The sequence below is a fragment of the Loxodonta africana genome, chromosome 3 (assembly GCF_030014295.1).
Source record: "Loxodonta africana isolate mLoxAfr1 chromosome 3, mLoxAfr1.hap2, whole genome shotgun sequence".
Classification (NCBI taxonomy): Eukaryota; Metazoa; Chordata; class Mammalia; order Proboscidea; family Elephantidae; genus Loxodonta; species Loxodonta africana.
The window spans coordinates 31,854,369-31,876,594 of NC_087344.1; the positions used below are offsets into that span (position 1 = coordinate 31,854,369).

General features: G+C 50.2%; 1 protein-coding gene across 11 annotated transcripts in view; it reads right to left on the reverse strand.

Annotated features, from left to right (window-relative positions):
- The window catches only part of EPS15L1 (epidermal growth factor receptor pathway substrate 15 like 1), a 108,695-nt gene extending 87,631 nt beyond the window's left edge, over nucleotides 1–21,064 (reverse strand). For all 11 annotated transcript variants that reach the window (XR_010321253.1, XM_064280906.1, XM_064280907.1 and 8 more), the window contains exon 1: nucleotides 20,977–21,064. Coding sequence is in view for 10 of the 11 variants with exons in the window: in XM_064280906.1 (XP_064136976.1) it covers nucleotides 20,977–21,009 (33 nt within the window). In the remaining variant the exon portion in view is untranslated. The remainder of the gene's footprint in view (nucleotides 1–20,976) is intronic.
- Between the last annotated feature and the right edge of the window lie 1,162 nt (nucleotides 21,065–22,226).

The window sequence follows — 22,226 nt, forward strand, 5'->3', positions numbered from 1 at the left end:
GGGGGAGGTGCTCTAAGAGCCACTTCTGCCTCTGCAGGGTCTGAGCTCTTGATGAGCCCAGTATAGCTCTCAATTCTGCCCTTCAGTGCTCAGCATTTCATAAAACACCACGAGGTCTAACATGAAAAATTCTCGTGGCCTTGTGTTTTATCCTCCAGACTAGGAGTAATTTGAAAGTGGGGTGCCACTGAAGGGGATAATTTCACAAGCTTCAGTTGCGGAAGGCCTTGAGTACCACAACTGACGCAGGCACACGGCTTTAGTTTCGGAGCAAGCCGGCTGGGACGATACTGCTCTGGAAGGCCCTCTGAGAACCAGTGTGCCATGGACACCCTGTCCTGCCCACCCTGGCAGGGTCTGCTCCCCCCGTCCTCTGCACCGGGATGTCTTCTCCTCCTCCTCCTCCTCGAAGGCTGACTTTCTTAGCCACCGTCGAGTCGGCTCCAACTCATGGCGACCCCACGCACAACAGAACCAAACGCTGCCTGGTCCTGCGTCATCTTCATGATCGCTGGCAAGTTTGAGCCCACTGCTGTGGCTGCCGTGTCAATCCATCTCATGGAGGGTTTCTCTCGTTTTCGCTAACCCTCTACTAAACATGATGTCCTTTTCTAATGATTGGTCCCTCCCGAAGACATGTCCATGGTAAACAAGTCGAAGTCTCTCCATCTTTGCTTCTAAGGAGACTTCTGGTTGAATTTCATCTAAAACTCATGTGTTTGTTCTCCTGGCAGTCCACGGTATACTCTATATCCTTTGCCTACACCACGGTTCTAATGCGTCAATTCTTCTTAGGTCTTCCTTTTTCGCTGTCCGGTTTTCTCATGCATAGGAGGCGACTGAAAAGACCCTGGTTAGGGCAGGCAAGAACCAGGATATTCCCCTCTCCATCCTCCCAGCAGGAAGCGTGAACTCTCATGCGAAACTAGCCTTGCCTTGTTTCGAAATGGCATGTTTGCAAAGCAAACCTATTTTTCTCTTAAAACTTGTAAAAGAATATCTAGAGTTCCTAGACTGAATAAAGGGTAGGTCACATCTTCTGGGTGCTTAGTCCCTGGGTAGTGCAACCAGTTCACACTTGTTTACACTGAAGGTTGCCAGTTTGAACCCCACCAGCAATGCTGTGAAAAAAAGGCCTGGCGATCTGCTTCTGTGAAGATTACAGCCAAGAAAAGCCTATGGGGCAGTTCTACTCTGTAACACGTGGCGTTGCCATGAGTCGAAATTGACTTGACAGCCATGGGTTTGGTTTTTTTCTTAATGTTATATATCCGGAAACTTATTTAATCTTCACAACAATGCTACAGGCAGGGACGACTGTTACCCCCAACTTGCAAGTGGAGAAACTGAGGCCACTGTGCCCAAGGTCACACAGCCAAGAAGTCACAGGGCCTGAGGAGTACGTAGGCTGGCCCCATGTGTGACAGAGTAGAATGGCCCCATAGGGATTCCTAGGCTGTAATCTTTATGGAAGCAGATTGCCAGGCCTTTCTCCTATGGCACTGCTGGTGGGTTCGAATCACAGACCTTTAGGTTAGTAAAAAAATAGTAGTCGAGTGCAAATCAATACAGCCACAAAGCCACATTCCCCTGACCAGCCCCACGGGGATGGCACCCCACAGAGGTGGCCACACAGGCATGAGACTGGGAAGAGGTGCGGCAGTGGTCACATGAGGGTGCATCTTATTAAACAGAAAAGGCCAGAGTCCAGGAGTTGGCTAGAGCACATGAATCTCCTGGGAAATCAGCACGCCTGCGACTTCCCAGGAAAACTGATGCTCCATAGTGGCTGCGTTTGTACGTGCTGTTGCCAAGTTCTGCAGGAAGTTCATTATATAACACCGAGAGACATCCCAGTCTGAGCTCCCACTTGCGAACACAGATGGGGACATGGAAACGCAGCCCAGGGAACATTCCCCTAATCATTTTGGCATCATGACCTTCCATGGGGCATTTCCCCCGGTGCCTGCACAGCCCACGACTGTGCAGGGGTCTGGCTTTCTGGGCAGGTGGTTTGCCGTCAAAGGTGAAGACACGAGGCTCAGTCACATGGGAGCTTGAGGCAGAACCAGGTTGTGACCTGCCGTGCTCAGCAGTGTCAGGGGAACACTGGGGTGTTTGGAATCTCCCAAAAAGGACAGCTTCTCACATTGCCCAACTTCTCAAATTGTCCCTGGGTGACCTGAATGGTTAAGCGTTCAATACTAGCCGAAAGGCTGGTGGTTCAAATCCACCCAGAGGCACCTTGGAAGACAGACTGGTGATCTGCTTCCAAAAGGTCGCAGCCTTGAAAACCTTACAGAGTAGTTTCACTCTGCACACATGGGGTCACATGAGTCAGAATCCACTCAACAGCAACCGACAACAACGTATCTAAACCACAGGTCAGGTAAGGCACTGGGAAGGGAGAAAGAGCTGCCATGAATCAATCACCAGTGAGAAGACACACGGCACAGCCCAACCGGGAAACAAGAGCACAGGATATGAGAAAGGCAGTGCGGGAAGAAATGCAACACAATTATGCATGTATGCACGCACAGTAGCACCAAAATGTGTGACCTCACCACAGAGGCAAGTATTGCAAAGAAGAAGGAGATGCCAGTTTTTCTCAGATTGGCAACATTAAAGAGAGGTGCTGAGCAGGGCTAGCAAAGGGTCTGCCATCTGTAGGGACTTACGGTCACGGGCCTCTCTGGAGGGCAAGTCGGCAGCATGTGCTAAAATACACACCCCCCAAAACAGGCTGAAGGTGAGTCCCACCAAAATCCCAGAGAGAGATTTTGTAGATACACGCAACCAAAAGAAGACCAAATCCACCACCGTCGAGTCCATTTTGACTCATGGCAATCCCACATGACCGAGTAAAACTGCTCCATAGGGTTTTTTCTTGGCTGTAATCTTTATAGAAGCAGATCACCAAGTCTTTCTCCCATGGCCACTGGGTGGGTTTGAACTCCCAACCTTGGGGTCAGCAGCCAATTGCAAACCACTTGTACCACCCAGGCTTCTAAATACAGACAAGATTACTCTAAAATGTATATGGAAAGGCAAAGGAACTAGAATAGCTAAAGCAATTTCAAAAAAGAATAGGGAAGGAGAAATCAGTCTACTCAATTTCAAGACTTAGGCTATCACTACAGTAATCAAGGAGAGTACAGTGGTGGTTTAGTGGTAGAATTCTTGTCTTTCATGCGGGAGTCCCAGGTACATTTCCCGGCCAATACATCTCAAGTGAGCCACCACCCATCCGTCAGTGGAGGCTTGTACAATGCTAGGACGCTGAACACGTTCCAGCAGAACTTTCAGACTAAGGTGGACTAAGAAGAAAGGCCTAGTGATCAACTTCTGAATATCGGCCAGTGAAAACCCTACAGATCATCACAGTAGTTCAATCTGCAACCAGTCATGGGGATGGCATGGGATGGGGCAGCGTTTCACTCTGCTGTGCATAAGCTGGAGGCTGGCTGGATGACAGCTAACAGCAAAAGTAATCGAGACTGCATGGTACTGGGGAGGGAGAGACACAGAGATTAAGGGAACAGTACAGAGAACCAGAAATAGACCCATCCAAGCATGCCCGACCGATTTTTGACAAGGTACAGAAGCAATTCAATGGGGGAAGGAACATCTTGCAAACAAATGAGGCTGGAGCAACTGGACATCCTCAGACAGAAAAGGAATCTCGAATCTAGAGACCACAGCTGACACAAAAATCAACTCAGCATGGACTTAAATGCAAATGTAAAACTATGAAACTCTGAGGAAAAAACTTAAGAGAAAATCTTCAGGATCCCAGGGTAGGCAAAGAGTTCTTTAACGGGACTCCAAAAGCACGATCCATTAAGGGAAAAACTGATGACTTGGATTTCATCAAAGCTGCTCTGAGAGGAAAGTAGAAAGACAAGCTACAGGCTGGGAGAAAGTATTTGCAAACCACCTATCTGGCAAAGGAGTAGTATCTGGAATATACAGAACTCTCAAAACTCAACAATAAAAAAGCAAACAATCTAATTAGAATATTGGCAACAGACACAAATAGACATTTCACTGAATAAGATATACAGGTGGCAAATGAGCACAGGAAAAGATGTTCAATATCATTAGCCATTAGAGGATTGCAAATTAAAACCACAATGAGACACTGAAGCGGCCCCCAAGACTTTCCCTGCTCTGTGCAGGCCACCCCCGCCCCCCCAGCCCACAGCCCACCAAGCCCTGGCTTCTAACTGCGGTTTGGCCCGACAGCGCCGCAGGCCCTAACCTTGGTTTGAATTTGGCACAAAAATCCTGTGCATCTGCAAACTAAGATCTCAGCGCATGCGCAGGACCTGAAGAGCCATAGCCCCAGCTTGACCCCGAACCTGAACTTAGCTGGGGAGGAAGAGTCTCTGGCGCACAGCTGCATGCGAGCTTATTTGCATATCGAAAGTTCCCTTCCTTCGAAAAAGACTCAGCACCTGGATCTCCAAATATGGACATAGGAGGGACCAGGGTATCAGATTTTGGGCGCCAATCCCACCCCCTGGAGACTGGAGGGCATTAAAAGCTCCAAGCTCCCCTGGGACTGGGGGAGTGTGGTCTTTGAGCTGCTAAGCCACTATGTTGCTCCTTGTTTGCACAAACAATAAATTTCCACTTTGTTTCCTCTGCAACCGGTGGTATGGCGTCCGTCTTACTTCTATTGACTAATAAGACAGGACAAGAACACTCGTTGGGTTACAACATCACTGCACACCTATCAAAATGGCAAAATTAAAAAGTATTTAATACTAAATGTTGGTGAGGATGTGGCAAAACTGGATCACTCACGCACTGCCGGTGGGAATGTAAAATGACGCAGCCACTTTGGAAAACGGTTCGTCAATTTCTTAAAAAAAAAGTGCACACAACTACCAGACAACCCAGCAACTGCACTCCTGGGCATCAACCCCAGAGATATGACGACGCTTATGTTCACAAAAAAGCCTGTACATGAAATGTTCACAGCCATTTTATTCATAATGGCCCAAAACAGGAAATAGCCAGATGTTCTTCGAAAGGTAAAAGGTTAAAACAAACCATTGCCCGTCCACACCACGGAATACTGCTCAGCAATAAAAAGGAATGAGCTGTCATACATACAACAACCCGGATGACTCTCCAGAGAATTATGCTGAGTAAAAACAGCAAACCCCAAAACATACATACTGTATCAATTCCATGTATGTAACATTCTTGAAATGACCAAAGTAGAGAAACGGAGATTAGTGGCTGCCAGGGTGCTACAAGCAGTTAAGCCCTTGACCACTAGCCAAAGGTGGGTGTTTCACACTCCGCAAGCAGCACTGCAGAAGAAAAGACCTAGAGATCTGCTTCAGTAAAGGTTACAGCCGAGAAAACCCTACAGGGTTCTCTGTAGCATGTGGGGTAGCCATGAGTCAAATGGAATCAGCCCGACAGCAACTAACAACAACAACAAGGGAGGGAGGGAAGGTGGCTGTTAAGAGGGCAACAGGAGGGATCCCTGCAAGGACGGAACGCCCTGTATCTTGACTATATCAATGTCAGTATGCTGGCTGTGATATTAACTATGTTGTTGTGGCTGGCTGCAGTCAATTCTGACTCACAGTGTCCCCATGTGTTACACACTAGTATTTTAACATGGCCAGGCCTTTATTCTGGGGTTTCACCAGGTGGGTTCAAATCACCGATCTTTAGGTTAGCAGTTGAGTGCAAACAGCTTGTCCTACCCAGGAACCCCGATAGTGACTGTTGTTGTCAGGTGCTGTCTAGTCAGTTCTGACTCATAGGGACCCTGTGTACAACAGAACGAGACACTGACGCGTCCTGTGCCATTCTCACGATCATTATGTTTGAACCCAATGTTGCACCAATGTCGCAGCCACCGTGTCAATGCACCTCGTTGAGGGTCTTCCTCTTTTACACTGACCCTCTACTTTACCAAGCATGATGTCCTTCTCCAGGGACTCATCCCTTCTGATAACATGTCAAAAGTACATGAGACAAAGTCTTGCCATCCTTGCTTGTAAGAAGCATTCTGGCTATACTTCTTCCAAGACATATTTGTTCGTTTTTCTGGCAGTCGCTGGTATATTCAATATTCTTCACCAACACCATAATTCAAAGGCATCAATTCTTCTTCGGTCTTCCTTACTCACTGTTCAGCTTTCACGTGCATATGAGGTGACTGGAAATATCATGGGTTGGGTCAGGTGCACTTTAGTTCTCAAACTGACATCTTTGCTTTTTAACACTTTAAAGAGGTCTTTTGCAGCAGATCTGACCAATGCAATACATTGTATTGACTACAGTGATGCAAGATGTTACCATTGGAGCAAACAGGATGAAGGGTACAGGATATCTGTTTTTTACAACTTCATGTGAATCTACAATTACCTCAAAATAAAAAGTGTAAAGAAAGAAAAGAGAAAGACTTAAGAGACCTAACAGCCAAATGCAAGGTGATCATTTTAGACAAACTAGGAAATCTGAATATGGACAGGGTATAGGTAATACCCTTAACCGTCAAGTCGATTCTGACTCATAGCAACCCTAGAAGACAGAGTAGGGTTTTCCCAAGGCTGTAATCTTTACAGAAGCAGACTGCCCCATCCTTCTCCGGAGGAGCAGCTGGTGAGTTCCAACCACCGACCTCTGGGTTAGTGGCTGAGAACTTAACCACTGTAACACCACGGCTCCTTAGATAATACTAAGTAATTTTAATTAATTTTGTAAGGTGCTATAATGATTTTGAGGTAATATATAAAAAAAATGGTCTTTACTGTTAGAGGTGAATATTGAAATAATTTTCTAGGATTTTTTAAAACTTCCAGGACCATCTGGATCAAAGGAGAATGAAGAACACCGAGGACACAGGGTGATTACCAGCGCAAGAGACAGAAAGGGCCACATGAACCAGAGGCTACATCATCCTGAGACCAGAAGAACTAGACGGTACCCGGCTATAACCAATGACTGCCCTGACAGGGAACACAACAGAGAACCCCTGAAGGAGCAGGAGAGCAATGGGATGCAGACCCCAAATTCTCATAAGACCAGACTTAATGGTCTGACTGAGACTAGCAAGACCCTGGTGGTCACGGCCCCCAGACCTTCTGTTGGCCGAGGACAGGAACCATTCCCAAAGCCAACTCTTTAGACACGGATTGGACTGGACAATGGGTTGGAGAGGCATGCTGGTGAGGAGTGAGCTTCTTGGGTCAGGTAGACACTTGAGACTATGTTGGCATCTCCTGCCAGGAGGGGAGATAAGAGGGTAGAGGGGGTTAGAAGCTGGCGAAACAGACATGAAAAGAGAGAGTGGAGGGAGAAAACGGGCTGTCTCATTAGGGGGAGAGTAATTGGGAGTGTGTAGCAAGGTGTATATGGGTTTTTGTGTGAGAGTCTGACTTGATTTGTAAACTTTCACTTAAAGCACAATAAAAATTATAAAAAAAAAAACTTCCAGGAAATGAGAACATCTATTGGGTGGGGGAGCCAAGGGGAGGTAGAAAGGTGAAAAGACGCTTTAGCAAAATGTTGCTATCTTTTGACAATGGGGCACGTTATATTTATTTTTACCACAACTTAAATAAGAGAGAGTAAAGACAGACATTTTCAGATAAACAAACACAAAGCTGATGGCTAAATGTGTAACTTCTCTTACAAGGATCAGCACAAAGCTGCATCCTATGAGGCAGAGGTTAAAGATGTCTCAAAGGTCCAGCTTCTCCAGGCTGCTCTTCATCATCTCTCACACCAACTACTCCCCCTCCCCTCAGCACTCTCCCTCTCGTCTTGGGTTCCCTAAGTCCTTGCAATGTCTCACAGAATTCACAAACCATACTCACAGTTAAGCGGTTTATTAGGGAACTAACAGGGTACAATTCAGTATCAGGATCAGAAACAACTCAGGATATAGTTCTTCCATCAGGAGAGCTTCTTCTTGCCCTCTGCTGCTGTGCCCCGCTTGGGACCTTCTCGGGCTAGTGTTACAATTCTTAGCTCCGTGCGTCAGCAAGCCCCACCACAGCCTCTCAGGTCGGTCTCCTGGTTCCTGCCATCTCATGCTGCTATAGCTCTTGCTACTGCTGCGCCGCCATCTCTCACTGACTTCCATGTCGCAGCTCCTTCGCTCTCTCCATGTCTTCCTTAAAGCCTAGCAGGATGGCAAAACTGACCAATCCCCTTGTCAGGGTTCCATACACCTTATTTGCATGGGCCCACCATCAAAGGGTTCCAAGCACCTCGTGTGCGTTATTAGCAATGCTGTCCAATCCCCTTGGTGGGCTACAAACACCTTATTTATATAGTCTCACCCAATCATTTTGTAGGACTCACAAGACCACGCACGGCTAGAAGGGCCATATTAAGTAATTCACCGCACCACAAATGCTTTAGACTCAAGAACGAGTCTCTAAAAACAAAATAACTGTAAGAGATTCAAGGATTGGGCATGCAGATTACTTCACCCATGTCTTTGAGTTCTTGCTCTACTTTGAAGAAATTAAAGCTGCAAATTAAAATAAAAAGCAGCCCAGCCTCCCATGGCACACTGCCCTGGGCAGCTTCTCCTCCCCTTGCATTCTGCCTGTACACACACACGTGCACACACGTGACAGCAAGTGCAGTGACAGGCCTCTGGGCAAGGATGAGAAAAGGGGATATCCCTACTGGAAGACAGCTGCAAGGAGTCAGTCTTCCTTCCTGCCCTACTCTCTGCCCTCCACGCCCCACTGCCTGGTGTCCTCCTCTCCTGTTCAGGGGGCACAATGTCACTCCCCGGCTTGCAAGAGCCCCTGCAGTTCCTGAAGAAATATAAAGTCCAAACCGCAGGCCCTGGGAGCCCCCCAAGCCTCACTCCTCTGTGCCAGGCTGGTCCCACTCCCTGTTCGCACAGCCCTCAATCCCGCTGCCCTGCCCACCCTTGGTGCTCTCCTCCGGGGACTCTGCCTTTTCCTGCCCCGTCTGCCACAAGGATTCCCCCTGCTCTGGCCTGACCTCCCTCCTCTAGGAAGCCCCTGAATCTCTCCTTTCCCACATACCCACAGCTCTGTCTTGCCACAGGGACGTTGTGTCTGACAATCTAACAGAAGTGTCGTCGTTAGCTGCTGTCAAGTCGGCCCCCGACTCCTAGCAACCCCACTCACAGTGAAAGAAAATGCTGCCTAGTCCTGGGCCATTCCCACGGTCAGATGCAGACAGGACTGTTATGATCTACAGGGTTGTCACTGGCTGACTTTTGGAAGCTGATCACCAGGCCTTTCTTCCTAGCCTTAGTCCGGAAACTCTGCTGAAATCTGCTCAGCACACGCAAACCTCCACGGGCACACAGGTGGTGGCTGTGCACGAGGTGCATCGGCCAGAAATCGAACCCGAGTCTCCTGCATGGAACCACCACTGCCCCTGAGAAGAAGGTACAGGCTTTATTCTTACAGAATCGCGGACAGGGGTGGGGGGCTCAGGCCAGGCTGTTGATGGAGACATGTGGTATAGGCCTAAAACCACAGCCCTTACAGCCCGCCTTGGCAAATGATCTTCGCCAAGTAGTAAAATATTTCACCAAAGGCCAGATTCATTACAGCACGTACAGAGCTCATTTTCTCCCTCACTAAAACTGGTTAAGCTGTCCCCAGCATCTAAAACAGAACACCAACACTGCACCAGTTTGCTTAGTCTCTGTTTGTGTTGGATTGTGTCCCCCTCAAAATATGTTGAAGTTCTAACCCCAGTACCTGTGAGCATGACCTTGTGTGGAAATAGGGTCTTTGCAGATGCTACCAGTTAGGTTAACATGAGGTCATACTGCAGTAGGGTGGGTCCTAATCCCATCTGAGTAGGGTCCTTATAAGAGGAGAAGAGACACAGAGACACACAGAAAGAAAATGACCAAGACTGGAACACCAAAGATCACTGTTTGTCACCAGAAGCTGGGAGGGAGGCATGGGATGGAGTCTCCCTCAGAGCCCTCAGAAGGAATCCACATGGCTCACACCCTGATTTGGGGCTTCTGGCGTCCAGAACTGTGAGACAACAAATGCCTGTTCTTACAAGCCAACCAATTTGTGGTATTTTGTTACAGCAGCCCCAGAAAACTCATACAGTCTCAGCTGTCACTTGTTAAAACTCCAATTTTATAGGTTAATAAAACCAAACCCAAACCCATTGCCATCGAGTTGATTCTGACTCATAGCGATGCTATAGGACAGAAAAAAACTGCCTCATAGGGTTTCCAAGGCTATAAATGTTTATGGCAGCAGACTGCCACATCTCTGTCCCATGGAGCTGCTGGTAGGTTCAAACCACCAACCTTTTGGTTAGTAGCTGAGTGACCAACCACTATGTCACCAGGGCTCCTATACATGACTACATACCTACAAAAACCTACTTATTGGGCTATGAATTAAAGGAGCTTTTTTAGTGGCTAAAAATCAACAAGCACTCCATTTACAAGGTAGCTTCGAGGGGCACACAAAGAGCTTACTTAGCCTGAGAGAAAATGCCATGTTGGGGGCTGGTGAGATGCCAACACCAGCCCTGATTTGCACACAGGGGACACAGACTAACCTGCCCGCTCAGCCCTGCAGGGTCTGTGTTTCCACTCTGGAATCCTCTTCTCGAAGGAGAAAGTCTCCAGAATGACTCAGGGCTGTATCCTAAGTCCATTCTGACTCTTGTCAAAGAAAACCAGGCAAAGGGAGAGGCGCCCATGAGAATGTATACCCAGGTGGACCACGTGTGGGACTTTCATCCATGAACAGTGTCATTTCTCAGGGTGTGAGGGAACTTAAGGGCTAGTCAGTCCCTAAACTTTACAAAAAAAAAAAAAAAAAAAACCAAACCCACTCCCTTCGAATCGATTCCAACTCATAGTGACCCTATAGAACAGAGTAGAACTACCCAATAGAGTTTCCAAGGAGTGCCTGGCGGATTTGAACTGCCGGCCTCTTGGTTAGCAGCCGTAGCACTTAACCATTACGCCACCAGAGTTTCCCCAAACTTTACAGTCCTGGTTAAATAGTTCTCCACGTGAGCACCTAATCGTCACCATTTTTCCCCCCTGTTTCACCTTTCCCCTTTAAAAATAGCCTGAAATAAGACAGCATTCTTTGCCAGGGAAATGTCAATGAGGAGCAAATCCTATTCAGAATAAGAAACACCACTTTCCTATGGATTATATAATGACACAGAAGCACACTTGGTGGTGGCATGAGCAAAACAGAGAAAGACACCAATGACCGATCTGGGGGGGCCCAGGTTCAGGGTGCAGATGTGAGACAAAGGGGGAGGGACCAGGTACAGGGTGCAAGTATGAGACCAAGGGGGGCAGGTACAGGGTGGAGATGTGAGACCAAGGGTGTGGGGGTGAGCTCAGGTGCGGGTGCATGTGTGAGACAAAGTGGGGTCTCACGTGCAGGGTGCAGGTAAGAGACCAAGGAAGCAGGGGGGAACCCAGGTGTGGGTGCAGGTGAGAGATCAAGGAGGGGGCCCAGGTATTAGGTACAGATGAGAGACCAAAGGGGTGTCTCGGGTGCGAGGTGCATGTGAGAGACCAAGGAGGGAGTAGGAGCCCAAATGCAGGGTACAGGTGAGTGATTGAGGGGGCAGAGGGAGTTCAGGTGAGGGGTGCAGATGTGAGACCAAGGGGGCGGTGGGAGCCCAGGTCTGGGATGCAGGTGAGTGGCTGAGAGGGCAGTGGGAGCCCAGGTGCGGGGTGCAGGTAGGTGGCTGAGGGGATGGAAGCCCAGGTGTGGGGTGCAGGTGTGAGACAAGGGAACTGTGAGAGCCCAGCTGAGGGGTACAGATGAGTGACTGAGGGCACAGGAGCCCAAGTACATGGTGCAGGTGTAAGACCAAGGGGGCAGTGAGAGGCCAGGTGCAGCGTACAGGTGAATGAGTGACTGAGGAGGCAGGAGCCAAGGTTCAGGTTACTGGCGAGTGAGTGACTGAGGGGGCAGGAGCCCAGGTGCAGAACATAAGTGAGTGAGGGGACAGAGGAAGTGTAGGTGCAGGACTCACCAGGGACTCCCGTCCCTGGGCTCCCACCACCCCTCACTGGCACCCTGTACCTCGGCTAAGGGAACCTGTGATCTCTCCCTGGAGTCAGGCTTCTCCCAGGTGGCCTGTGGCAAGCTGGTGGCGTCGTGAAGGTCTGACGACCTCTTGTCTCAACTTGCACACCATCTGCCTGCCCCGCACCTGCCCCGTCCCTATCCCTGATGCTTGTGCAGGTTTACCTCGTGGCTGTGGGGGATCCTGCCTTCTCCCTCCACTTCCAGGACCCCAGCCCCAATGGCCAACCCATAAGTCCCCTTGATCACCAATGCCTCCAGCCCTTCCTGAAATAACCTCAGGCCAGTCACAACCTATCACCTCATGCCCGCCTTGTAGCCAGCATCTCTGAGCAGGATCCAGCCCAGCACTCCCTCTGTTAAGCTGTCAGAGGCATCTAAACATGGCACCTCCCTGCTCATAAACTTGCCGTACCTGGTGCCTGTCGTACCTGGTGCGTGCCATACCTGGCCCACCCAACTCATACCTTCACTCCTGCCTTGGTCTCTTAAAGCTACTATAACAGAAGTACCACAAGTGGGGGCTTTAATGAACAGAAATTTATGTTCTCACAGTTCAGGAGGCTAGAAGTCAGAATTCAGGGCCGCGGCTTAGGGGAAGGTTCTCTCTCCGTCAGCTCTGGGGGAAGATCTCTCTCAGTTTCTATAGCTCCGGCACTCCTTGGTTCATTGGTGACCCCCACGTGGCATGTGTCTTCCCCTGTGTGCTTACCTCTCTGTACCTCATCTGTTCTTTCTGTATCTCAAAGGTGAGTAGGTTCAGGACCCACCCTACACCAATAGGGCCTCATTGACATAAAAAGAAAAACCCTATTCCCAAATGTGATCACCTCCACAGGTACTGGGATTAGGATTCCAAAGCATATTTTTTGGGGGACACAATTCAATTCGTAACAACTCCACAGGTAATGACCACCCGCCTCACTCTGAAGGGTACATGGGTGAGCAGGACAGGCCCACCCCAGCCCTGTGAGCCTCAGGCTAGGCAGGGGGAGACAGACCACCAGCCAAATACCTATACAGACTGGCCTGTGGAAAAGCACAGGTGTCATTACAAGCAACCCCAGAGCAGCCGAGCCAGTCTGTCGGGAGGGCAGTGACTGAGCTGGTCTGTCGGGAGGGCTGAGAGACAAAGGGGAGTGACCAGCTGTGGACTGCCAGAAGAATCAACATATCAGTCTCAGGAGAACTACAATCAGAACGCTCCTCAGAAGTGAGAATGGTGAGACTTCAGCTGGCTTACTTTGGTCATCAGGAAAAACTAGCGAAAAGGACATCATGTTTGGTAAACTAAGAGGGTCAGCAAAAATGAGGGAAACCCTTGAGAAACCGTTTTAATTCTCCCGGAATCCCGATTTCTAGAGTCCATGGAGTTGGGGTGACTACCCAGGCCATTTGCCCTTAGATGTCCTTCTGAACTTTGAACTTTAAAGAAACTGATTTCTAAGAAGTCACCTTTGAATCAAACAATGGTCTAAACAAAAAACCAAACCCATTACCTAGGATGGGATTCCATCTCAAAGCAATCCTACAGGACAGGGTAGAACTGCCCCACAGGATTTCCAAAGAATGGCTGGTGGATTGGTTAGCAGCCAGTTCTTCACAGATAAGACCATTTTGCCTCAGGCATTGTGCTTTTTTGAAGAATTCGGTCAGACTGGGAGCTCTGTTTTAGGGTAAACCAGTAATTATTTTAATTGCTCTTCAAGACAATGCTGTATGAAATTCCTCCTGAGCACAAATTGTTTATCCAGTTCTGTTCCAGCCCTTTTTCCATGGAAATGCTGATAAAATGTGGTACAAGAATTTTGGAAATTCTTCTCTTGGAAACATCTTTTGACTCTCTAGTCAAAAGTTACCCTGATTTGCAAATCACACATTAAATAAACTTCAATTTCTATTATTGGCTTAATATGATTTTTGTTTTAACATCCTCCATGAGATGAACTGACACATGACACAAGAACCCTACAACTGGCTCAAACATACCAACAATCATGAAGACTCATGAAGATGGTGCAGGACCTTACTTACAACAGAGCAAAAGCTACATAAGGTCCTTATGAGTGGGAATCAACTTGATGGCAAATAACAAGGAATGAGTCTGGAGATAAGGAGGGAAGAACATTCCAGAAGAATGCAAAGACCCTGAGGCAAGAGGGCACATCACCTGTGTAGGCCTGAGACAAATGAGCCTAGAGCAGGGAAGGTGCAGGGCTGGGTCTGGTCCGCAGGGATGAAATGGCCCTGCCTCCTGATGCCAGCTCTTGGCTGGGGGACAAGAAGTAGAGAGCTCCCTTGAATACTGAGCTGACTGAAACTTTGCCAGTAAATCGATTCCGCTATCAAGGCTGAAATCATGCACTCAGGCAGTAGAGCCATCAGGCCTGGCGAGGAGATGGCTGTGGGGTAGCTATCATGGCCACCACATGCCTCCTATAGCTTGTAAAGTGAGGGCTGAGCCTGAAGAGGCTGGAGCTCATGGGGTACATTCCAGGCAGGGGCAACCTTAAGGGCCCCGCTCTGTGCGCTAAGTTGGGGGAGCCTGGCCTGGTCTCATCTCTCCCTGCCACCTGCCATGATCCAGGCAGGCAGTCACCCCGCCAGGTCCTTTTGTCTCACGCCAATTTGTAGGCACAGCCTCCAGCGTCCCATTTACCAAACCACCTTCCTCCCTTTGTCCCTAAGTCACCCTAATTAAAAGAGGGATGTGGACCCATTTACTCAAGGCCTCCCAGGTCTCAGCCCCAGCCTCATGTTTCAGCCTTCTGAATGAGAATTCCGGCCTTTTGCTTCTGCTCATTTGGTCTTGATTTCTGTTAGTTGCCCCTGAGTCGGCCCCAACCACGGTTACCCATGCAGTGGAACAAAACCTCGCCCGGTCCTGTGCCATCCCCACAATCAATTGCGGATCAGACCGTTGTGATCCACAAGGTGTCCAATGGCGGATTTTCAGATCTCCAGGCCTTTCTTCCTAGTCCATCTTAGTGTGGAAACTCCACTGAAACCTATTCAGCACCACAGCAACATGCAAACCTCTACGGACAGGAAGGTGAGGGCTGCGCATGAGGAGCACTGACCGGAAATCCAGCCTGGGTCTCCACACGGAAGGCAAGGGTTCTCCCACAGAACCACCACGGCCCTCACAACTCTTGCTTGATCAGGACCTATTCAGTCATCAAAGCCAGGCTGATGCAGATCAATAAAAAACAAAAGGATGACACAGGAATTCTAGATCTTATGGGGTGGGTCCATTTTACTCTAAAGTCTTTCCTCTCTGCCACCAGCTTCCACAGCATCACAATTAGCTTTCTAGCAGACAGAGACAAGCAAGTATTCCAGAGAAAAAAAAACAAGGCACTAAAGGACAGTGTCCCGAGCACTCAGCATTCATTCCAGGAGCATGTACCGAGTTGTGCTCTGGGCTGGGTGCCCTGCAGGCTATCTGAACAGTGGGAAGAGCAAGGCTCTGCCATAAGACAACGTGGATTCACTCTCACCCCCAGCTGCAGGACTTCAGCAAATGACTTCGCCTCTGTGGATCTCATTTTCCTTGTTTGTAAAATGTGAATAAAAGCCTCCTAGAACAGCTGAGGCCCTGGGTGGTGCGAATGGTGCAGGCTCTTGACTGCTAACCAAAAGGCTGGCGGTTTGAGACCACCCAGAGCTGCCTCAGAAGAAAGGCCTGGCAATCTACTTCTGAAAAATCAGCCACTGAAAATCCTGTGGAGCACAGTTCTAGTCTGACACACACGGACTCACGATGAGTCAGAGTCAGCTCGAAGGCAACTGGTCGGTGTGTAGGATGAACTGGGAGTAGGAAGTGGCTGGATAACCCAGTTCTCATCCCCAGTGAACTTGTGGGTGTGGTGAGGAGGCAGCTGAGGAGAAGGGAGGAGCAGGAGGCCGCCAGACATCAGGACAGCTGGGGGAGGCAGGCTTAAGAGTGATCTGCACAGAAGGCCCAAAGGTGGGACAAGAGAGGAGGGGTGTGGTGGGGGCAGACATGAGGGTGTGAATGGACAGAGCGCCAAGTACGAGGGCTGACAGGGGCTCTGGGACCGAGTGCTGCAGCAGTCATGGGGACACAGTCTAAGGACAGGCCACCAGGGTTAGAATGGCAGGGTTACTGGTAACCTTGTTGTTGTTAGCTGCCATGAAGTCAGCTCCCAACTCATGTCGACCCCAAGCAAAAGAGAACGAAACATTGCCTGGTCCTGCGCCATCTTCATGATCGATGGTATGCTCAAGTCCATGTTGTGGCCACTGTGTAATCTGACTGCCTTTCAACTTAGGGGGCCCACCTTCCAGCACTGTATCAATGTTCTATGTGACCCATAGTGTTTTCATTGGCTTTTTGGAAGCAGATCACCAAGCCTTTCTTCCTAGTCTCTCTTAGTCTGGAAGTTCTGTTGGATCCTATCCACCATGGCTGACCCCTACTGGTATGTGAGATATCAGTGGCACACCTTCTAGCATTAGAGCAACACACAAGCCACCTCAGTATGACACAATGACAAACAGGCAGCAGACTGGTGACCTATTAGGGCAGTTGTAACATCAACGGGCGTTCCCAGAGAGAGAACTAGGGTAGGCTGCAATCAAAGATGGCTCTTTGACGACATGACAGGAGGCTTTCCAGTGAGGCGGGGGAAACACAAACCAACGACAGACTACTCCAAGGTATAACACTTATACTCAGGCTCACAAAAAGCTATGAAGAAGGAGGCATCAGCGACAATGTCAGGGAGTAGAGCGCAGACCAGAGAAGTTGCTGACGGGAAAAGCTGTGGGGGAAAAAAAGCTCAAACAGCGTGGGGCAGAGGGGGCAACACCCCCTTACCGTGCCATGAGCTGGCCAATGGCTTCACTCCTCTTCAACTGGCCCTCCACCTTCCACCTGGGCCTACATCTCTGCCCAAGAAGACCACCACCTCGAGTTCCAAGGGGCTCCCCAACAGCCCCAACAGAAATGATCCTGTCATCACCACATGCTTCCCTGTAATGATCTGTGAATGTGTGATCACCACAGCTAGACTGTAAGCACCTGGCAGGGTCGAGCTGCACACCTGGGTCAATAGGAATACCTGGTGCAGAGGCTCACTCAAGAACAGGCCTAAGAAGAGCTGACATAATTACTGGAAGGAAGAAAACCTGACCAGGCCTTTGTTGGCTAAATGCATCAGGAGAGGAAAGGAACCAGCCCAGCCATCAGTGACTGTGAATGTGCCTGCTACCAGAGGTATCTTTTTACTGCCCCTCCTTCAATCCTGCTCCTACTATTGCCCCCATCCCACATAGAGCAGAAAAGCCACATGTGACTGTGCTAAGGGGTGCAGGCCACTGGGCCCCACTTCACACATTTAATTGGCATTTCCCAGGAGCTAGGCATGAGGCCGACCTTGCTCTCCCAAAGCCCAAGCAGCCAGACGTCTGTGGCCCATCGTCGGTGGAGTAAGGGAGACAGGTCATTGGGGACTACCTGTGGCACGTCATCAGCAAAGGCCTCTGGGAACAATGGCAGTGAGCTGTCCCCTGAAGGAAGAAAGGGACCGGGCCCTGGCAGCACCATGGAAGAAACAGAGGAGCAGTTCAGGGAGAAGGAAGGCCATCAGGAAAAGTCAGGGGACAGGGCGAATTTGGACTATCGGAACTGAAAATTGGCAAGTGGGGCCACAATGTGGGTGCCAGAGAGAACGCAGTAGACGAGGCAGAAGAGGCCATGGCTCCTGGGAAAGAATCTGGATTTTATTACAAAAGCAAAGAGGAACCTCTGGAAGGTTTTAGCAGGTGAGTCACATGATTCAAGGTTTCATTCATTACCTCACTAGCTGTGACACTGACAAATCACCCCCCTTCTCTGACACAAATCCTCCATCAGTAAAATTAGTAAAATCATTGCCAGCCTGTTGTGTGGATGAGAGACTACATGTTAGCACTCTATAAACTTGAAAATACTCAATAAACATCAGCTTTTGTAATCAACAAAGTTCAAATCAGAGCAAGTGTTAAATTCGACGTTATCAGCTGCTGCCCAGTCCCCCCGACTCATGGTGAGCCCGTGCACAATGGAACAAAACGCTGCCCATGATCTGCTGTGCATCGGAGAGTGTTTTCACTGGTTGATTTTCAGAAGTCAATCCCCAGGCCTTTCTTCCTAGTCCATCTTAGTCTGGAAGGTCCCCTGAAATCTGTTCAGCACCATAGCAACACACAAGCCTCCAGTGACAGATGGGGGGTGTCTGTGCATGAGGTTCACTGGCTGGGAACTGGATCCAGCTCTCCCTCCTGAAAGGCTGAGAACTCCACCGCTGAACTACTACTGCCACCACCCCCCAAATTAGGTAGGAAGTTTTAAAAAGATCCCCCTACTGGCTCCATGAACAACTGCCTCCTTTGCCATGAGACCAGAAGAAATGGATGGTGCCTGGCTACCATTACGGAACAGAATCCTGATCAAAAGGGGGAAAATGCAGGACAGAGTTTCAAATTCTCATGGACTTCAGACTTCATGGAGCTGTGAAGGTTGGATGAACTAAAACTATTGCCCTAAGATAATCTTTAAACTTTTTTTTCCCATCTTTTTCCAGGGCATTTTGTTTTCACTTTTCACCGCAGTAATAATGCTTGGTCAGTACTCCCCCAAACATGGCTCATTAAGGATGGGAGAAGGAGCAACCCCACAGTCACTGTCCTGACCCATTGCCTGGCGCTGTGCAAAGGACAGGACGAGGAACACGGAAAAATACATAATTGTTGCCATAGGCTTTTTCTTGACCTTTCTGACAAACACCATGGGAAAAAGTTCCCTCTGTGACTTTGTTGTTGTCTCAGTCAAAGTAGCTGTACTTGGACACTGTCGGGACTGTAAATGCAATCACGAAGCACTGACGTGACGACCTACCATGTGTGGGACACTGCAAAGGGTTCTGTGTTGGTGGCAAGGAAGAATTCAATAATAACAGTAAGCATCAGCCTAGTGACCCTTCAGTGGAAGGAGGAGCACAAACGTCTCATACCTTTTTCTTCTGTCTGATTCGGTACTTTTAGGAGGCTTTCCCCCAGGGGAAGATGACTAGGCTCTCCAATAGCAGCACTGCTCTCTATTTCCCCAAGGACTTGGTGAAGTTATTCATCAATATTAAGATAATCTTTAAACTTTTAACCAAAGATATCCCCCCCTCAAAAGAAGGTCTTCCCCCGCCACCCAAAAAAAACCGTCAGTGCTGTACCTCTTGACTCCCACTAATAATATCTGACTCCCTAGGGCACTTAACAGTTTGCACAGCACCTTCATATCTATTACAAGAACTTGTTAATTAATAACCGCTGGTCTTTAATGCTGTTAATTTACTGACAGTGTTGCAAATTGGCTAGTTCTTGCAAGACTGAACAGGCCTGCTCAGTCTCTCTCCCTGGATCAGCTGATGAACCCATCAGCTAGCACCTGATTTGGTGTTCTCTCTTCCCAAATGTCTAAGTGTGGCAAAGATTAAATAATGATAATAGAGTATCACTGGGTGCATACAATGTGTCAGGCATTATTCAAAGCGTTTTACATGCTTAATCTTCCTTTTATTCCAAAGAGATGTTTATATTCCCATTTTTAAAATGAGGAGACTGAGGCCAGAGAAGCTAAGAGCTTCCTCCAAGGACACACAGAGAAGTAAATGCTGAAGCCAGGATTTGCACACAAGATAATCTGACACCTCCCTCCACCCTCACTCTTAATCATTAGGTTATGCTAGAAAATTCTGGCAAAGCGCTTATAACATGGTGCTTGGTCCAAAGCAGGTATCTGGCAAATATGATTTTAAAACCGCTGCTCAGATTCCATGGTGGAATGCATGTACGCTCTCACCTGGCCTTTCTTCTGAGGTGCCTCTGGGTGGGTGCAAACCTTTCAGTTCGTACTGCAGTGCTTAACCATTTTTGCCACCCAGGGACTCGGTACCCAGAAAATAAAAGCCAGCTATTAGCAGACTCATGGCAATCCCACGTGTGTCGGGGTAAAACTAAGCTCCATGAGGTTTTCAAGACTGTGACCTTTCACGGAAGCAGATTGCCAGGCCTTTCTTCTGAGGCGCCTCTGGGTAGGTTAGAACTGCCAACCTAAAAGTCATTGCTTAATGCTTAACCGTTAGCGCCACCCAGAAGCTCTGCATGGGGTCGCCGTAAGTCGGAACGGACTGATAGCAACAACATTAACAGACACAAGAGAGGGTGACTGACGTAGTTACTGGTTTCCACAAGTGTCACCTCCACCAGACCAGCGACCTTGCTGCCTGTCTGGTGACTGCTGCATTCCTAGCACACATTTAAGGATGAATGAACGAATGGACGTCTGTCCCAGAAGGCGGGGCGGCCAGTGTACGGCCCCTGATTGCACATCTCGGTCGTGCCACCGATGCTGCCCTTTAGGAAGAGCTTCGGGAGAAAGTGAGAACGCAAAGGGGCGCCAGGGGTGCGCGACACCCTCTCGCACTGTCCGGGGCGGCGGAAGCAGCTCCCAGGGGAGGAAGGGCTGGGTCGGGGCAGAGGGTCCTGCCTTCAGGGACCCAGTCCTGCACCTGCGCTCCCCAGGGACGCCGTCCGCCCGGTGCCGGGTCGGCGGGAGACAAAGGCTAGAGGAGCCGTGGCCGGTCCGAGATGCTCGCTCCCTGGCACCTCCCTGAGAAGTCCCGGAGCTCCGGGACCGCCGGCCCGGGAAGACTCGCACCCGCCCGCCTCGTCGCCGCCCCAAGGGTCGCCCGGGCCGGGCACGCAAGCCTGTCACCTTCAGGGCCGTCCGCCCTCCAGAGCCCTCCTGCGAGAGCCGCCGCCGCCTGGGCAGGCCCCTCGCTGCCCTGCTCGGCTGACCTCCCCACGGCCTCCCCGGCCTCGGCCCGGCCCGCCCAGCCCCTACCTGCTGGGCGAGGGGGATGAGCGGAGCCGCCATCTTCCCGCGGACTCGGGCTCTGAGCGCCGCCGACCGGGGGCGGGGCCGAGCACGCGCACTGGGGAAAGGGGCGGTGCGCGCGCAACGGAGCCCTCGAGGAGGCGGGCTAAGCACGCGCGGACTGGCCCGAGGATATGGGCAGGGTCGGGGGCGGGGCGGAGCAGGCGCAGACCGGCATGGGCGGGGCGAGCGGGGCTGGGACAGCGCGTGGGTCGGGGTATCTGCGGATGGTCGGCAAAGCTTCACGACGCCGGTCCTGCCTCCCCGGCCATATGCCAACTTTTCACTTCTGTGGAGAAGGTGTCATCTCTATGGATGTCACTTCTCTGCGGAGGGTGTCACCTCTGTGGGGAGGATGTGACCTCTATCGGAGGACCTCACCTCTGTGGGGAGGTTGTGACCTATATGGGGAGGGTGTGACCTCTATGTGGGGGGCTGTCACTTCTGTGGGGAAGCCATCACCTCTACTGGGAGAGTGTCACCTCTGGGGAGGCCGTCACCTCTATGGGAATGACCTCATCGCTGAGGGAAGGCCGTCACCTCTATGGGGAGGGTGTGATCTCTGTGTGGGGGGCTGTCACCTCTATGGGAAGGACCTCATCTCTGGGGGAAGACCGTCACCTCTATGGGGAGGGTGTCACCTCTGTGGGAGGGCTGTCACCTCTGTGGGGAGGGTATGACCTCTATGGGGGGACCTCACCTCTGTGGGGAGGGTCTGACTTCTATGGGGAGGCCCTCACCTCTGTGGAGAGGATCTCACCTCTGTGGGGAGGGTATGTGCTCTATGGGGAGGCTCTCACCTCTCTGGGGAGGGTATAGCCTCTGTAGGGAGGCCCTCACCTCTGTTGGAAGGCCATCACCCCTATCTGGGAGGTTGTGACCTCTATGGGAGAACCTCACCTCTGTGGAAAGGCTGTCACCCACCCAGCCCAGCAAGGTATGCTGTTCCCAGCACGACAGTGTGTGTTAGTATGAGCGTAAGTCCCACTTCTGGGTCTGCCCCCAGGGCTTTGGTGAGCTCAGAAATGTCACCTCTCTGTGCTACAGCAGTAGCCGCCATGCCCTGGGTGACATCCCAGCCACCACCTTCTAACACTGTGACCTGGGAGGTCACTTTACCAGCCTCTCTGACTCCCAGTTCGCACTTCTGAAAAGAGGGAAGGGTGAGTGATATGCATTTGCGGGGTTCACATCGACGAGCCCTGCTGGAGGACTGT